Source organism: Neomonachus schauinslandi, chromosome 13 (assembly GCF_002201575.2).
Source record: "Neomonachus schauinslandi chromosome 13, ASM220157v2, whole genome shotgun sequence".
In the NCBI taxonomy this organism is placed as follows: Eukaryota; Metazoa; Chordata; class Mammalia; order Carnivora; family Phocidae; genus Neomonachus; species Neomonachus schauinslandi.
The window spans coordinates 1,030,853-1,047,148 of record NC_058415.1 but is presented as its reverse complement, the minus strand read 5'-3'; the positions used below and the strand labels follow the sequence as shown (position 1 = coordinate 1,047,148).

The 16,296-nt window shown below is 55.4% G+C and overlaps 1 protein-coding gene across 1 annotated transcript in view; it reads right to left on the bottom strand.

Moving 5' to 3' along the window:
* WNK2 (WNK lysine deficient protein kinase 2) overlaps window positions 1-16,296 on the bottom strand; it is a 165,517-nt gene that overhangs the window by 21,384 nt on the left and 127,837 nt on the right. Inside the window, 5 exon segments of the mRNA XM_044920735.1 lie at window positions 5,564-5,832; window positions 7,176-7,229; window positions 12,615-12,713; window positions 13,415-13,603; window positions 14,433-14,644. Of these exon segments, the coding sequence (XP_044776670.1) occupies window positions 5,564-5,832; window positions 7,176-7,229; window positions 12,615-12,713; window positions 13,415-13,603; window positions 14,433-14,644 (823 nt within the window).

The following is a 16,296-nucleotide window of genomic DNA, read 5'->3' as shown; positions in this document are numbered from 1 at the left end:
GATATGTATCATATGACCTCACTGATATGAGGAATTCTTAATCTCAGGAAACAAACTGAGGGTTGCTGGAGGGGGGGGTGGGGTGGGAGGGATGGGGTGGCTGGGTGATAGACATTGGGGAGGGTATGTGCTATGGTGAGCACTGTGAAGTGTGCAAGACTGTTGAATCACAGTCCTGTACCTCTGAAACAAGTAATACATTATATGTAAAAAAAAAAAAAAAAAAGAAGATAGCAGGAAGGGAAAAATGAAAGGGGGGAAGTCAGAGGGGGGGAAATTGGAGGGGGAGACGAACCATGAGAGACTATGGACTCTGCGAAACAAACTGAGAGTTCTAGAGGGGAGGGGGTGGGGGGATGGGTTAGCCTGGTGGTGGGTATTAAAGAGGGCCTGTACTGAATGGAGCACTGGGTGTTATATGCAAACAATGAATCATGGAACACTACATCAAAAACTAATGATGTATGGTGATTAACATAATAAAAAAATAACTTTAGACAAATGAAAAGGAAAACACAATACATATAAACATTTATGAGGTAAAGCAAAAGAACTTCTTAGAAGCAAACTTATAGTTGTAAACGCCTACATTGAACAAGATCTTAAATCAATAATCTAACTTTACATAATAAACAAAGTAGAAAATAGGAAGTCATAATGAAAAAATAAAGCAAATGAATTACAAATGAAACCACAAGTCAGTTCTTTGAATAGATTAGCAAACTGACAAAGTTTTAGCAATGAAACTGGATGATTTACATGAAATAGAAAAATGTCCAGAAACACACAAACTACCAGAGCTGACTCAAGAATAGAAAATCAGACTTAAAACATGTAGTGAGATTAAATTAGTAATCAAAAACCTCTCAACAACGAGAAACCAGACTTTTAAAGAATTAACACCATTCTTTCTCAAACTCTTCCAAGAGTTGAAGACATAGGAATAATTCCTAACTCATTCTATGTGGCCAGCATTAACCTACTACCACGGCCAGATAAAGACATCACAAGAAAATTACAGACTGATACCCCAATAAATATTTATGCAAAAATCCTCAATAAAATATTAGCACGCTGAATTCAGTAGCAAAACAGGAGCATATACACCATGACCAGGTAGGATTTATCCCAGGAATTAATGCAAGGGTGGTTTAACATGAAAATCAATCAATGTAATACACCATTAACAAGATGAAGAATAAAGAAACCTATAATCATCTCATTTAATGCAGAAAAAGTATTTGACAATATCCAGCTCTCTTTCATAATAAAAGCACGCAACAAACTACAAACAGAACTCCCTCAACATGATAAAGGCCATATATGAAAACCCATAGCTAACATGAAAGTCTGTAAGTTTTTCCTTCAAGAAAGAACAAGAAAAGCACACCCGTTTTTGCCACTTCTATTCAATATAATATTAGAAGTTCTAGCCACAGAAATTAGGCAAGAAAAAAAAAGGCATCCAAATTGGAAAGGAAGAAGTAAAATGATCCCTGTCAGAGACGACAAAATCTTACATGTAGATAACCCTAAAGAATGCACGCATGCATGTGCACACACAGACACACACACACAGAGCTAATTCATGAATTCAGCAAAGCTGCAGGTTACAAAATCAGTTGCATTGCTATACACTAACAATGAACAATCTGAAAGGAAATTAAAGCAGTTACTTTTACAATAGCAGAAAAATCGTAAAATATTTAGGAGTAACTTTAAGGAGTTGAAAGACTTACACACTGAAAGCCACACAACTGCCAAAGGAAATTAAGACATAAATAAATAGAAAGACACCCTGTGGTCATGGATTGGAAGACTTCCACTGTTACCTTCAGTACTACCTAAAGTGATCTCCAGATTCATTGCAATCACTGTTAAATTCCCAATGGCATTTTTTCAAGAAATAGAAAAACCCATCCCAAAATTCATATGGATTCTGAAGGGACCCCAAATAACCAAAACAATCTTGAAAAATTACAGTTGGAAGACTCACACTTTTTGATTTCAAAACTTACTACAAAGCTACAGAAATCAAAACGATGTGATACTAGAAAAAGGAGAGACATATATACCAGTGAAACAGAACAGAGTGCCAAGAAATAAACCTTTGCAAATACAGTCAACTCATATTCAACAAGAGTACAAGGTCCATTTGGTGGGGGAAAGGAGAGCCTTTTCAACAAATGGTGCTGGGAAAACTGGTTATCCACATGCAAAAGCATGATACTTGAACCCTTACCTCATACCATATATAGAAATTAAACTGGATGAAAGGCCTAACATAAGAGCTAAAATTACTAAACTCTTAGAAAGAAATGGGAAAGTTTCACAACACTGGATTTGGCAATAATTTCTTGGCTATGACACCGAGGAGATTGGCGACAAAAGGAAAAACAGATAAACTGGTCTTCGTGAAAATTAAAAACTTGGTGCATCAAAAGACACTGTCCGGGGGCACCTGGGTGGCTCAGTCGGTTAAGCATCTGCCTTCGGCTCAGGTCATGATCCTGGAGTCCTGGGATGGAGCCCCATGTCAGGTGCCCTGCTCAGCAGGGAGTCTGCTTCACCGTTTCCCTCTGCCCCTCCCTTCCACTTGTGTTTTTTCTCTCTCTCTCAAATAAATAAATCTAAAAGAAAAAAGACACTGTCCACAGAGTAAAAAGGCAATCCACAGAATGGGAAAAAGTATTTGCAGATCACATTATCTGATAAGGGATTAAAATCCAGAAAACACAGAGAACTCCTAAAACTCAACAAAACAAACAACCGATTAGAAAAATAGGCAAAGGACTTGAACTGCTATTTCTCTAAAGAAGATCTACAAATGGCCAGTAATCACATGAAAAGAGGCTCCACATCCCTTATCATTAGGGAAATAGTAATCAAAACCACAGTGAGACACCACAGTGCTATCAGGATGGCTACTATTAAAAACAAACAAAACAAAAAGTGTTGGCAAGAATGGAGAGAAACAAACCCTCGTGCACTGCTGGCAGGAACGTAAAGGGGCAAAGCCACTGTGGAAAACTGCGCAGTTCCTCAAAAAGTTAAACACAGAATTACTATATGATGCAGTGATTCTGCTTCTGGGCATTCTTGCAGAGGAACTGAAAGCAGAGACTCAAAGCGACACTTGCACACCTAGTTCACAGCAGCAGCGCTCACTATGGCTCATAGGTAGAAGCAACCCAAGTGTCCTTCAGTAGATAAATGGATACAGTGTGGGGTGCACATACATTGGAATATCATCCAGCCTTAAAAAGAAGGACATTTCGACACATGCTATAACATGGATGAACCTTGAGGACATTATGGTGAGTGAAATAAGCCAGTCACAAAAAGACAAATACTGCAGTACTCCACTTCTATAGGAACCTACAGTAGTCAAATCTGTACAGACAGAAAGTAGAATTGTGGCTGCCAGGGACTGATGGGGGTGGGGGGTGGGCGGGAAGTTCTTTTTCAATGAGGACAGAGTTTCAGTTTTGCAAGATGAAAAAACTCTGGAGATGCATGGGGATGATGGTTGAACAATATTAATGCTTAATGCACTTAAAACTAGCACTTAAAAAGGGCTAAGATGGCAAATTTTATGTCATATATTTTGCAATTAAAGAATTGGAAAAAGAAATAATTTTTAAATTTTAATTGAAGTGTAGCTGACATAAAATACTAAATTAACTTAGTTTAAGGCGTACAACGTTGTGATTCAAGATGCATATACGTTACAAAATGCTCACCATGATAAGTTTATTACAATACTGCTATGTTCCCTGTTTCCTTCTCATCCCCCAAAAGAGTAAAGTCAACCTGCGGCACAGCTGTACGTTGAAAGCATTATGCTGAGTGAAATGAGCCAGACAGGAAAGGGCAAACACTACATGATGCCACTTCTGTCCATAGAAAGTAGAGTGAAAGTTAATAGGGGCTGGATAAGCAGAGGCACCAGAGACGGGGCCTGGAGAGTATTTTTCTTAGAGGTTTCTATTTGGGATGAAGAAAGTTTTAGAAATGGATGGTGTGATGGCCGCACAACATTGTGAACACGTGGAGTACTACTGAATTACACACTTAAAAATAACTGAAATGGTGAACATTATGTTATATAGATTTACCACAGTAAAAATAAAAAATATTTTAAAAAATCTTGGTAAGACTCCCTGCCTTTCCAACAATGAGACTAGCGAGCTGGTGAGATGGGGTACGGCCTGCATGGGTATGAGAGCCCATGTGCTGGAGTCCAGATGGTGAAGGGGAGACTCGCCCGCCCGGGCCCAGGCGGAGGACCCCGCGGGGCCAGGGGGCCGGGCTGAGGACTCTCAACTTGATCACAGAATATACCAGAGAGGGGGTTTGAGGCATTAGGGCTCCAGGGCTGCCGCTGTCTGAAGAGAGCTGCTGTCACTGGTCACTTGGAGGACACAGGGAGGCTCGGGCACCGCGTGTGTGGCACGAGTGCAGAGAGCACTGGGGCCACAGAGGACAAGACGGACTGACAATGGGGCCGAAAAGCCAGTCCCAGCACATTTTAAAGAACGGCAAACACCCAAAGTCAGTTCTCTTACACGGTTCAGTTAGGCTAAAAAGCAGTAATAAAAAGAGTATGAGGAAATTAATAACTATATTGCTTCCAACCACTGTGGGAATTACAAAATAATTTGAACTGAAGGTTAAAGAAAATGCTACATATCATCAAAACCTTTAGGATCCAGATAAAACCATGAGAGGGATTTTTATAGGTTGAACGCCTGTATTATAAAACCGAAAAGGCTGGAAATCAATGACCTGCACATCTCAAACATTCTCGAACACCAAAAGCCACCCAGACGTGGAAGGAGATAATAAAAGGAGAAACTAATGACACATAAAAAGTATTATCAGAGCCAAAACGAGTTCTTTGAGGAGGCTAATAAGGTTTATGAGCCCCTAAGGAGGCTGCACGGGAGAGGGAGGGAGGGGCACGTGCGCAAAAGCCACCATCAGAAACAAAAAACACAACATCACTACAAACTGTGAAGACAGGATGTTATGAGCAGCTTACGTCAATTAATTTGAAAACTTAAATTGAGGTATTTACCAAATGTTAGAAAAGCGGGGCTTAACAGAAAGAAAAAACAGAAAATCCAAATGGCACAGAAAGTATAAAAGGAATTGAACCCGTAACGAAAACCTTACCCTCAGGGGACGGAGAGGTGTGAGCAACACAGCAAAATGCCAGCCACGGCGTGTGGGCGGGGGCCCACGCACGCTCACTGTGCAATTTCCAACACTTCTGTATGTTTGAAAGTTTTCAAAACAAAAGGTCACAGGGAACCTCCCGCACTCACAGAAAGACCTCGCAGACCAGATGGGGTCACCAGTGGGCTCTGCTAAACATTCCAGGAAGAAGGGACACCACCTTGCACAACCGCCCCCTGAAGCCCGAGCAGGGACCGCTCCTCCCGGCAGGTGGTGAAGCTGGCCCAGCGCCGTCACGGGGACGCATCGCACGACGGGGCCCGAGACGGCAGCCCCGCGCCCCTTCCGCCCAGGCAGCCCGCGCCCGCTGCGCCCCACTTACGGCCTGCGCCTCGCCCGCGGCCGGGGGCCAGCCCGCCGTGACCTCCATGCCGTGCAGCCTCTGCGTCTGCTTCAGCTGGTTGAGCGAGGGCTTCAGCTGGGTGGCCCCCACAGTCTTGCTCGTCCACTCGTCCACCAGCTTGTGCAGGTCGTCCGTGAAGGTGCCTGTCTTGTTGTTGCTGTTGTTTGCCTGGGCCTGGACGTGCAGGGTGGGCTGGGGGCCCGGCTCGGGGCCGGGGACCAGGCTGCTGGTGGAGGACCCTGGGGAAGCACACACAGGCCGGGTTGGCGACCTGCACACAGCGCCGCCGACCTGCTGCATCATTCATACAGTGGTCTTGCTTAGGCCAGGCAACACCTTGCTTCAGGAGATGGTCTGCATTTGGGGGCCCGTGTGCCAGCTACAGACACTTTGGAACCTGCCCACAGGCTGTAAGGACTAGGCCGTGCCGGGCCAAAGGACAGGACCCGAGACGCTGGCAGCCTTACTCGGCATCCGCTCTGCCCATGCTGCCCAGGAACCCCAGACTCCCCCGTGTGAGGGAGCTCAGAAAACTGGGGGCAGACCCCCAGGCTTCTGCGCCCTGAGCGGGAACACACGTGAGAATGCTGAGTGCTCAGCCCACGGCAGCCACTGCCATCCCCCCCGGCAAAGGGAAGAGGCCTGAGAGGCTTGGTCGTCGGAATGCTAGTGGATTAGTGGTTTGGAAGTTTAAGACACAAAATTGTGCCTCTCCTCACCAGAGCATGTAAGGAAGGTATTAATAAAGCGTGCAAACACCCGACACCTTCAACTTTGGGCCCCCAAGCTCGGAGCCGTTTGCGGGGTGCAGAGTGTCTGCACCAGCAGGAACCGGTAGGCCCGGGGGCTGTGGTTCGGGGAGGGGAGGCTGCACAGAGAAGTCACACTCATCTGCTTCACTGAAGGATTAATTTTAAATGACCAACATGGGACTTTTTAGTTCTTTTTAGACTGTGACCCCCACCCCCACAACATAGAATTTTTGATGAGCAATTTAGAATAAGCCCATTTAAAATGTTTCTGCATTAAAAAAATAGCGTAACGACCATCTCCTCAAACAAGCCATTGCAAAATGTAGTCTAGAGTGGCTAGCAATGAAAAAGCAGACACAAACAGTTCAATATTAGTGATGGAATTTAACACACACAGAGCTATTTCTACATGAATGTTTCAGCCAGAAAAGAAAAAAGGAGGGGGAAAAAAAAAGGTGTGAGGTGAGGGTGGTGGGCGGCCTAGGTGGACTGATACCCATTTCATCCCGGCATCTCTCCTCGGGGGCACTCATCTTTAGCACTTCAAGGACATACTCATTCCTACGGTTTTGGAAAAGGAGCCAATTAACGATTGGTAATGTGTGGACGTTCCGGGGAAGGGGAGTGTCAGCGTGTCAACCGGCCAGGACACATAGACTCTAGGAGCCATGGAGACGCGAGGGGCACCTGTGGATGGCTTTCCCTCCAGGCAGAGGCAAAGCAGTGCCCTTGGAGGGTGGGCGCGGAGCAGACGCGTGCCCGCCGGCCGCGGAGACCCTGATGTGCACTAGCCACATGAAAGCCCATGCGATGGAGAGCAGACAAGGGGTAAAAAACCCGATAATTACGACTGCTGTGCTCTTTGCCTAGACAGAGACGCTTCAGGGCAGACCCTGCAAGGGAAGAAGAAACGACACAAGACCACAGGGTTAGGCAGGACAGCACACACGGGGGACGAGCCACCACACTCTAAGCACAAGTCATCAGTGTGCAAGGAAGAGCAAAGGCCAGCGCTTCAGAGAGGGGACCAGCCACCTGGGCTAACCGGGCGGCCCCGAGTCAGTGTGCGGGTTCACGTGAGCTTCGCCGAGGGGCGGAGGTGCAGGGCCAGGCCCCAAGCTTCAGGTAGAAGTGAGTGTGTCTCTAAAAGCGTATTCAAAAAAAAAAAGAAAAAAAGAAAAAAGAAAAAAAACCCAAAAAACAAAAAAGCAAAGCACACCAGTTGGTTTTCAAACAAGAGGCTTCTGGAGCCCCACTGATTGAGGCAAAAAAACACCCTAAAAGTCAGCCAGGAGAGCTCAGTGGAGCCCCCCGGCTCTGCCTGCCCCGTAGGCCCATGGGAGATTTGTTTTCCAAGTGCAAAAAGATACATTGTTTTGCAGGTTTGAGGCCAATCCCAGATCCCAGGCGGCTGCCATGACCAGACCAGTGGTACACGTCGAAGGGAAAGTTCAGGGGTCCTATCTGGGGAGGCGGGAAGCAGGGCTGGCCCCAATTTCCTGCACTGCTGCTGCCTCATCTGGTATCCCGAGTCCACTGGGACAGGGAGAGGCTCGTCACTCTTCCTTCACTAAGCGTCAGGCCCTGTGGTCCTGGAGGCTGTCCGTGCTGCCCAGCACGTCCTGACGGTCAGTGCCCACCTGGAGGGCAGACGAGCTGGCCCTTCAGGGAGCCAGGCAGGCACAGTGGGACGGGCAAGGATGGCTCGGGCGTCCCCAAGGTCACTCAGCAAGGCTGCACTATCAGAGAGGGTCAGAAAGGGTCGGCGCTTCCGCCCCAGCCCCTCACCTGAGCAGGACCCCCCCCACCCCCGACTCCCTGAGGAGTTGCCTTGCACCTTGCCAGGGAAGGCAGCTTGCCACCCCTGAGTTTGAGAAGAGAGGACAAAGGTCAGCCCAGGCTCCAAATGAATTGTTCTTCTAGTTCAAAAGGGAGAGGATGTTCTGTTGGGGCCTGTCATGTGCAATAACAACGAAGGGGCCAGGCAGGAGTGGTCCGGACCAGTCGTCTCTCAGTGGGAGCTCTGCAGGGCCTTCGCCGGTCTGTGTCCTGCACGGAATCCCACTGGGAGCACCGGGCCCTTTGGGGCCTCCGTGGCACTCGGGTCCCAGGCTCTGACTGTGCAGGGCAGCAGGTGAGGCGGACTTCCCCAGCCAGATCCTGTGGCCTCAGCAGTCCCATACAGACGGCCCAAGGACACGGGGTCAGCCAGCCAGCCAGCCAGCTCCCCGCAGCCTGACAGCCGCGCGTTCTTTCGGGGCTGATTCCCACCTTCCTCTCAACAAGAACAACGGGAGCTGCCTGCTGGGAACCACCAGAGAAGCCTGGGCCTGAAGTCAGGGCCCCAGAGGTGGGGCCACCGGCCCCCATGCTCAGAGCTGGAGAGCAACACTGGCCCACAGAGGCCTGCACACCCTCCCTGGGCAGGGCCCACAGGGAGCACAGACACTCCCCGCCCTCGGTGAACTTCTAATCAGAAACGGACTCCACACCAAGATCGTGCCGTCCGTGCAGTGCAGAGCCGCAGCCGAGCACGGACGTGTCTGGTGACGAGCCCTCACTCATGCCCAGCCCTGCCCATCCTCGGGGGTCCCCTGAACCTCCTCCCCAGGGCCTGTGCCCTGCCCTGATGCCCAGCACGCAGATGGCTGATGCATACTCCACCCAGCCCCCGCAGCTCCCTCCACGCCAGCGCACACACTGCACTCCTGCCCGGGCCGCAACGCAGGGGCACGGGGACGCACGGACCCACAGGAAACCCACACGCGGCAGGAGGCCTCCCCTGCAGGACTTCTGTCCTTAGCCAAGGCCTTGGGAAGAGCCGGCGTGAGGCCCAGAACTACCTGGGGAAGCTTCCACCTGGGCGGGGCTGCAGATGGAGAACCACGAGGCCGGCTGTTGGGAAATGTTCTCCCAGGCTGCGAAAGGGCCGGGGGTCTCTGGAGGGGACACGCAAGCTGTTTCTGTGTGGACGGCCAGCCCTGCCAGGCACCGCCACCATCCTGACCCTTGCCTGGCTGCCAGGAAGATGCCGCAAATCCACGCTTCTCTGCCACGGACAGACTGCTGGAGGGGTGGGCCGGGCCTCAGGGCCCTCAGCACACTTGCCACGGCCTTCAAATACTGAGGAGGCTCACGGGGGGCTCCAGGGGCGGTGGCCTCGGCGCAGACCAGCCGGGGGTCTCCCCGCTCGCCCCGTGAGGAGGCCCACCGCCAGCCGGTTGGCTTCCCCCCGCACAGTGGCACCAGATGCTCGGTCCTGGCGCCGGCACCATACGAGCTGCCAGCACCTGAATGCCACCGGTTTCTTTGTAACGAGCCATCAAGTCCTCACCGCGCCGAGCAAAGTGCCCAAACTAGCCCGTGAAGCACGAAATGGGAGGCGTCCCTGCTCTGCCCTGCCCTGCGCAACTGCCCCAAGGACAGCCCAGCCTGGGTGCCCGAAGGCCGTCTCCCACGCCCAGTGCAGCGGGTCCCCACAGGGAGGGTCCAGGACAGCACAGGGCGAGGGCAGGGCCTCGGGGGCCGCAGGGACAGAGCTGCTGCCGCATGGACGGCAGGCTGACGGTGCGCGAGAACGCACATCCGAAGCTTGCCGTGCAGATGCCCCGGAGCCGTCGGCGCCTGGGTCTCGGCAGGAGCCAAAGAGGGGGGGTGGGGGGGGCGCCTGATGCCGCGCCCCCGAATCCCGAAACGTGGGCCCCAGGTTGCCCTAAGCCCTCCCATCGGCCACAAGGAGGGGTCTGTGCCCAGGGCCTCACCCTGTCTGCGCTCCATGGGGGCCGGCCCTCCCCTCCCAACAGCGGGCCCGTCCGGGGGCCCACCCCGAGGAGGCACCCAGGCTTTGCCCTTTGCAAGCTCTTCCTCCCAGGCCCGGCCGCCTTTCCCGCATGGGGTCCCCTCCTGGCACCCTGCTCGTCTCCGACCCGGCCTGGGTGCCCTCAGGGACTCTGCACATCACAGAACTGTTATAGTCTTGTAACTTAACACAGACTGTTTTCCCGTGCAAGCCATGCAAGGCCGGGTACGGAAGACCTCTGGGCCTCTCTAGCTGCAGGCCGCACCAGCTGCACCCACATCCCGCGGCTGCAGCCCCCCCTTGCCGCTGGCCCGGATCCCGGACGCCCAGGCCCCAGAGCAGGCCCACCTCGGGGTCTTCCCGCAGCCCTGCCCTGAATGCCCTTCTCTCTGCCACGTCTCGGCCCTTGGGGCTGTGACCAGGCTTTCATGGGTACCTGCGCAGCCTCCTCGGGCCTCCGAGCTCCCCAGTCAGCAGGAAAGCAGGCGACTGGCTCCCAGAGAGGCCGCGGGCTGGGCAGACCCCGGCGCACACGGCCTGGAGGGTGCGTCTTCACACACCCTTAGGCCACGCGTCTGCAGGGGACACAATCTGCCTGCCACGTGCTCTCCTGACCAGCAACCTCAGAGCCTGTGGGGGCCGCACTGTGGCCGAGGCAACCAAGAGCTCGGCCAAGTCGTGCTTGAAAAGGACCATTATGGAAACAGCGACGTCACAGGGTGCATAGCACCGGAGAAGACGAGGCCACCAGGCCGGCACACACCACCACCCAAAATCAGCCCCCCTGGGCCAAGCGCCCCGGCTGCCACCAAGCCCTGCCTTACGTGTTCCTTTCCTCTTGGCCACAGAGACAGAAGTAAAGCCTAAACCACTTGTCCCTGATGTGCCTCCAATTTTTTTTTTAATCTTGGAATAACAACAGTAAAACAAACGAAGGCCCCCAAACAAGAATGCAGAACCACGCGGGTACGAACGTGGAGCGGGGACCTGAGAAGAGCACAGGGTGCCTGACCGCTCACACCTTTCCACCCCACACCCCCCAGGGAAAACACCACCTGCTCTAACCACCCCCTTCCCGCGCCTGACCAGAGCTGTTCCCAGCAACAATGCAACCGCCTATCGGACCACGAGATGCCCGGAGACCCAGGTGCCCTCCCCACATTGTCCCCAGGAGACAGCCACGCGCTCTCGGGCAGAAGAGGACCGGCGAGTGACCCAGGGAGAGGGATGCGCTCAGACCTCACCCCCCCTACCCACCCCGCTCAGCAGCTAACCAATGGCTCAGTTGGGACACCTGTTAGGAGACGAGGACCACTGGAAGGTCCCTGGGAATCGCTGTGGTTCTGTGCCTCTGACCTCTGCTACCTGGGGGAGGGTGACATGGCCCCTCTGATGGGGATGGATGCCCACCGTGGACGTGGCCTCAGGTCCCGACAAACACAATGTATCTTTATTGTACCAGCAAAAAGCCACGTGCCCCAAACCAGCATTTCCAACCCAATTGAGCGAAGTTTAATTTTTGTGTTAAACAAAAACCTGAAAACCCCACAGCTTTGGATTCATTTTCCAATCGTTCTGAGGGAGGAAATAACTTTGGATGGCCCTGAGCAGGTGCGCCCTTCCTGGACAGGAGTCCTGGGTGCCAGCAGGACATCCCAGGAATCTGAGGGCCACCGGGGCTGAGGTTTGGTTGAGCAGAGCTCGGAGGAGCTGTGTGACCGACTTCGTGTCAGGTCTGTGAGGTAAGAGCGGTTCACCAAGTCAAGTGCTCCAGCTAGAGACCAGGAGGGGCCGGGCCACAGGGAGAGCCAGCGTGGAGGCCGGGACTTGCCAGGACCCCGAGAGGTTCCCCAGGTGCCCAGAGCGCAGGGAGGGGCGGGGTGTCCCAGCTGGAGCACCTTCTCTCAGCCTTTCCACATGCAGGGAGCGGGCGTGGGGTAACGGTGCTGAGTGCTGCAGCCCTTGTACAGAAGTCACACCCTCCAGTGACCTTCTAGAACTGTCTCAGCTCGCTACATGCAAGTCTTCAGAATCCAGACGCGTGTGAGACACACCACGCGTCTAGAGAAGGCCGGGGCTGTCTTTTTGTTGTCGCTGGAACTGGGGACAGTGGACGTGCGTATGCACCACAATTGCAACAGAAATAAAACTACGTCCAACGTAAAAAATACAAAATTAAACAAACGGGTGAGGAGAAAAACGCAGAGCGCTTCGGGGGCCTGGGGGGCAGGGGGCCTGAGGCCGGGGGCGGGCGAGCCGCTGCACATGCTTCTGGCCCCGGGCGTGAGCTGAGTGCATGCGCCGGCCCGTTCGGGGCCAGGAGGGCGGGTGTGGGCAGGGCCCTGCGCTTGGTGGTGAACAGGTGGCTGCAGTGGGTGGGGAGGCATCCTACAGAATGTACGGAAGGTGATGAAGACAGGGAGGGGCAGGGAGAAACCAAGGGCCAGGAGGTGATAAAATACAAAGAACAAATACAGACAGATGGACACAGACACGGGTCCACTGAGGAATCGAGCGCGAGGTTTGCTACTAGACTTATAGGTCAGTCTCTCAGACGTTGGGTGGTAAACCGTCCAGCCTGCAAATGAATATAGAGGGAAGAGAACAAAGAGACAGGCATCAAGTACAGTCTCTGGGACTCGTGCCTCACACCACCAGCCACATCAGCCTCGTCACCTAGCATCCACGGCTGTGCCTAGCCCAGCCCGGAGGACCACGGCCGCCGACCACGTAATGGAAAGGAGGCACCGCTGGAGCACAAGAGAAGCGGACCCTGGGAGGGCGTGTGGGGCGGCCGGGGCGGGCGCCGTCAGCGGTCCCCACGACTTCTCTGGACAGAGATGGTGGGGATGGAGCCCCTGCTCGCGCGGCTGCTGCGCCCACGGCCGAGGTGACGAACACTTCCTCCTCGAGGCAAACCCCCAGCTCGGAAGCCGAGCCCTCACATCCCCCCAGCCGTCCCTCCGGACAGAAGGCCCCGTGTTTAGCAGGCAGCCGGGCCAGTGCCTGGGGACCGGCACGGAGCACACGGCCGACGCCGTCTGCCAGGCGGTCCCGGCGCCTTCCCCGGGGCGGCTCTAGCAAAGCACGCCTCCCGCTGAGCCGCACGCAGCCGGACTCGGGGACGGGTGGGCCACCCACTCTCTTTACTCAGAGGCTACGTCTACCGGCTTTTCCTCCCGAAGCTGTGGGCAGCCTCTGCAGCTGCTCTCGCCCCCTCACTCCACGGGGGCCCTGCGCGGCTAGCACATGCTCGGAGACGGGCAAGCTGGGAATCACCTGGGCCGTGCGCTCCGCCTCCATCACTGGCTAAGCCGGAGCAGATGTCTGCAGACAGGGAGGCCCGCATGGAGCAGGGCTGCTGGGTCTGAACTGCCTTCCCACACGGGTCTGAAGCTGCCGCGGGCCCTGCCCCGGCTTGGGCAGGGTCCTTAGCAGGAGGGGCTCTGCTGCAGTCTGACAAGTGACCTGGGGGAGGGGAGAAGGGGTGACGGGCACAGTGAGGCGCTGCGGGTCAGACCAGCCGGCGCGGAGTGCATCTGTCCTCCCTGCTCGTTGCTGGGTGACCTTGGGGAAGCGGAGTCCCTGCAGGCAAAGGGCACGGGGCCCGGTGGCCGAGTGCAGGTGTCAGGAAATTCGAGACCGGCTGCCCACGCCCTGCCAGGCGTACAGCGTGCTGTGCGGAGCCAGGACCGCAGCACGTCTGGAGAGGCACACCCGGGTTCAGGAGGCCTGTGACGGACCTGCTCACTCTAACCAGTTTCCAGTTTGCTTTAGGAATCCTCCTGGAATTCACATCATCTGTGTAACTTGCAGTTCCCGGACGTGTACCCTGCGGGACCCCCATGACACCGAGAGGGCAGCTTGCAGCCGGCTTCCCGCCCGGCACGCTGGGGGATTCCAGCTCATTCGGTCTCGGCCGCGGAGCGCGGGGGTCGGCGTGCACCCTCCGTGCCTGGGCGCCCCCCCCAGCCCCTGTCCCGAAAAGGCATCTGCTCTACTCCCCACTTTCAGCAGGTGACAGGTGCCTGAAAAGTGGCCAGAGGAAGCAGCCCAGACCCAGGCAGCGCCCTGCAGGGGGTGGGCAGGCGAGAGACCTGAGCCGCTGCCTCCCGCGCACCGGGCAGCCCCCAGGCGGCTGAGAGCTGCGAGCAGGCCCGACTCACGGGGGGCCGGCGGCCTGGCCCTTCACACCTGCAAAGGCTCCCGGCCCCCATGAAGGGAGATCCAAGACGTGCTCTTCCAGGGGTGGGCGCCTGCCCCCGCCCGCCCAGCGGACGGCCAGGAGGGCACAGACCTGTGCTGGAGGCCACGACCTTGAGCTGCTGCACCAGCGGGTTGAGCAGCTTCCCCGCCTTCAGCTTGCTCTTGCTCTTTCTCCTGCGGCTGGCGGGAGGGGCCGTGTGGAAGAGGCCCAGGTTGGGGGGCAGCGGCTTGCCCAGGCGGCGGTACAGAGCCTCGATCTCCTGCTTTTGCTGGCTTTGCAGCTCCGAGATCTCCTTCAGGTGCCTGCAGGAGGGAAGGGAGGGCGGTGGGCATCCTGAGCTGTCCACCAGAGCCCTGGGCAGGCAGGCAGGGCGCGCAGCCGCAGGGCCCACGGACCAGGACTGCTCAGAGGCAACAGGTGCATTCAAGACTTCCAGTCTTCATCTGCACCAAGAGGGCCCCGCTGGGGGTCTCCTGCACACACACACCCCCAACGACGCTGAGGGCACGGGGAAGAGCCTCAGGAGATTCAAGTTCTCACGACGCTGCCGCTTTTAGTGGTTGGGGAGTTCACATCTACGCTCACAACACACACCCTACAAACCCCAGTGAAGAGAAAACAACCAGAACTGAGAGGCTGCCTCAGCCCTTCCAGCAAAGTGTCATTCCTCCGGGTGAGGGAGCCATAGGGGAGGCGTTGCAGATGAGGCCACGTGAGCAAGGAGCAGCCAGGGTCCTGCCAGGGGGGCGCCCTGCACAGCCAATACCACCCCCAGGATACACGGCCATGAAGACCCAGGAGCAATTACTGACTGTGGGCGAGGGAAGCTTCTAGAACAAGCCAGAGAAGGGGACCCACTGGCCTAGCCCACAGCCACCGTGCCCGCTCGCCCGCCTAAAAACCCTGGGCCTGATGCCAGCCCCTCAGACGTGTCTGATGGGCCTGGCTGCCCTGGTCAGGGGGCTCAGCCCCTCCGCCACACCCGGGGCCCATCTTCTCAGTGCGTGGTTGGGAAACGGGGGTTTCTCGTGGCTGGACCACAGAAAGCAAATGCTGATTTCACCTCTGTTATCCTCAATGCCTGCGAGACTTTAGGAAGATGATTCTAAACAGCAGATCGCTTTCTGCATCAGATTCGCCTCTGATGGGGTGATATTTTGAGGTGAAATTGCTGAGGGGGAGAGGGATGGCAGGTCACCTGGAGCATTTGACTCAGGAGGACCTGGGGGAGACCCCCACTCGGAGGCTCCTGTTCCTGGGGCCGCGGCAGGCATCTCAAAGCGCAGGGCTCCCGGGGCTCTAAGAACCACAAGTGCCCCCCAGCCTGGGCCGGGCACCACTGTCCCCCACGGTGCCCACGGGGTCTGAGCAAGCAAGGCTACCTTCTATCAGGTGCCGTCAGCTCCCCTCAATTCAGGTACAGAATCTCCCTGCCCCCTCCTAAACGGTCTCCCCTTTCCACTGGGATCCATGCCCCTCCAGCAGGCAAGAGCCTGGACTTACCGCTGACGCCCCGCTTCCTCAGACCCCCCCCAAACCCTTCCTTTGACGCAACTCTGGATCTGGTCCCGCCCCCACCTCCAGGCCCTGCGCCCTGGGAGCCGGCGGCAGCTGGCCCCAGCCCCTCCCCCAGCCCCCCTCGTTGCTGTGGACCGCAGGCTCCCAGGGCGACCACCCCCGGAGTGAGAGTATACAGGTGAGCCCCTCACCCCCCGACGCCCCACAAGGACATCCATCCCTGGACCGAGCACCTCCTGCCTCCGAGTCCAGTGCTTGCTCTGTGCCAGGGCTCAGCGGCTGGCTGCCCGGGGCACCAGGAGGAGGGGGTTACGAGCACCTGGCAAGTGCCCTAGGGCTGGTCCTGACACGGCGGCTGGGACAGGTCGGAGGGAGGCTGGAGCGCAGGGCCGGAGCGGGGCGAAGGAATAAGAGCGTCCCCAACACAGCGGGGCAA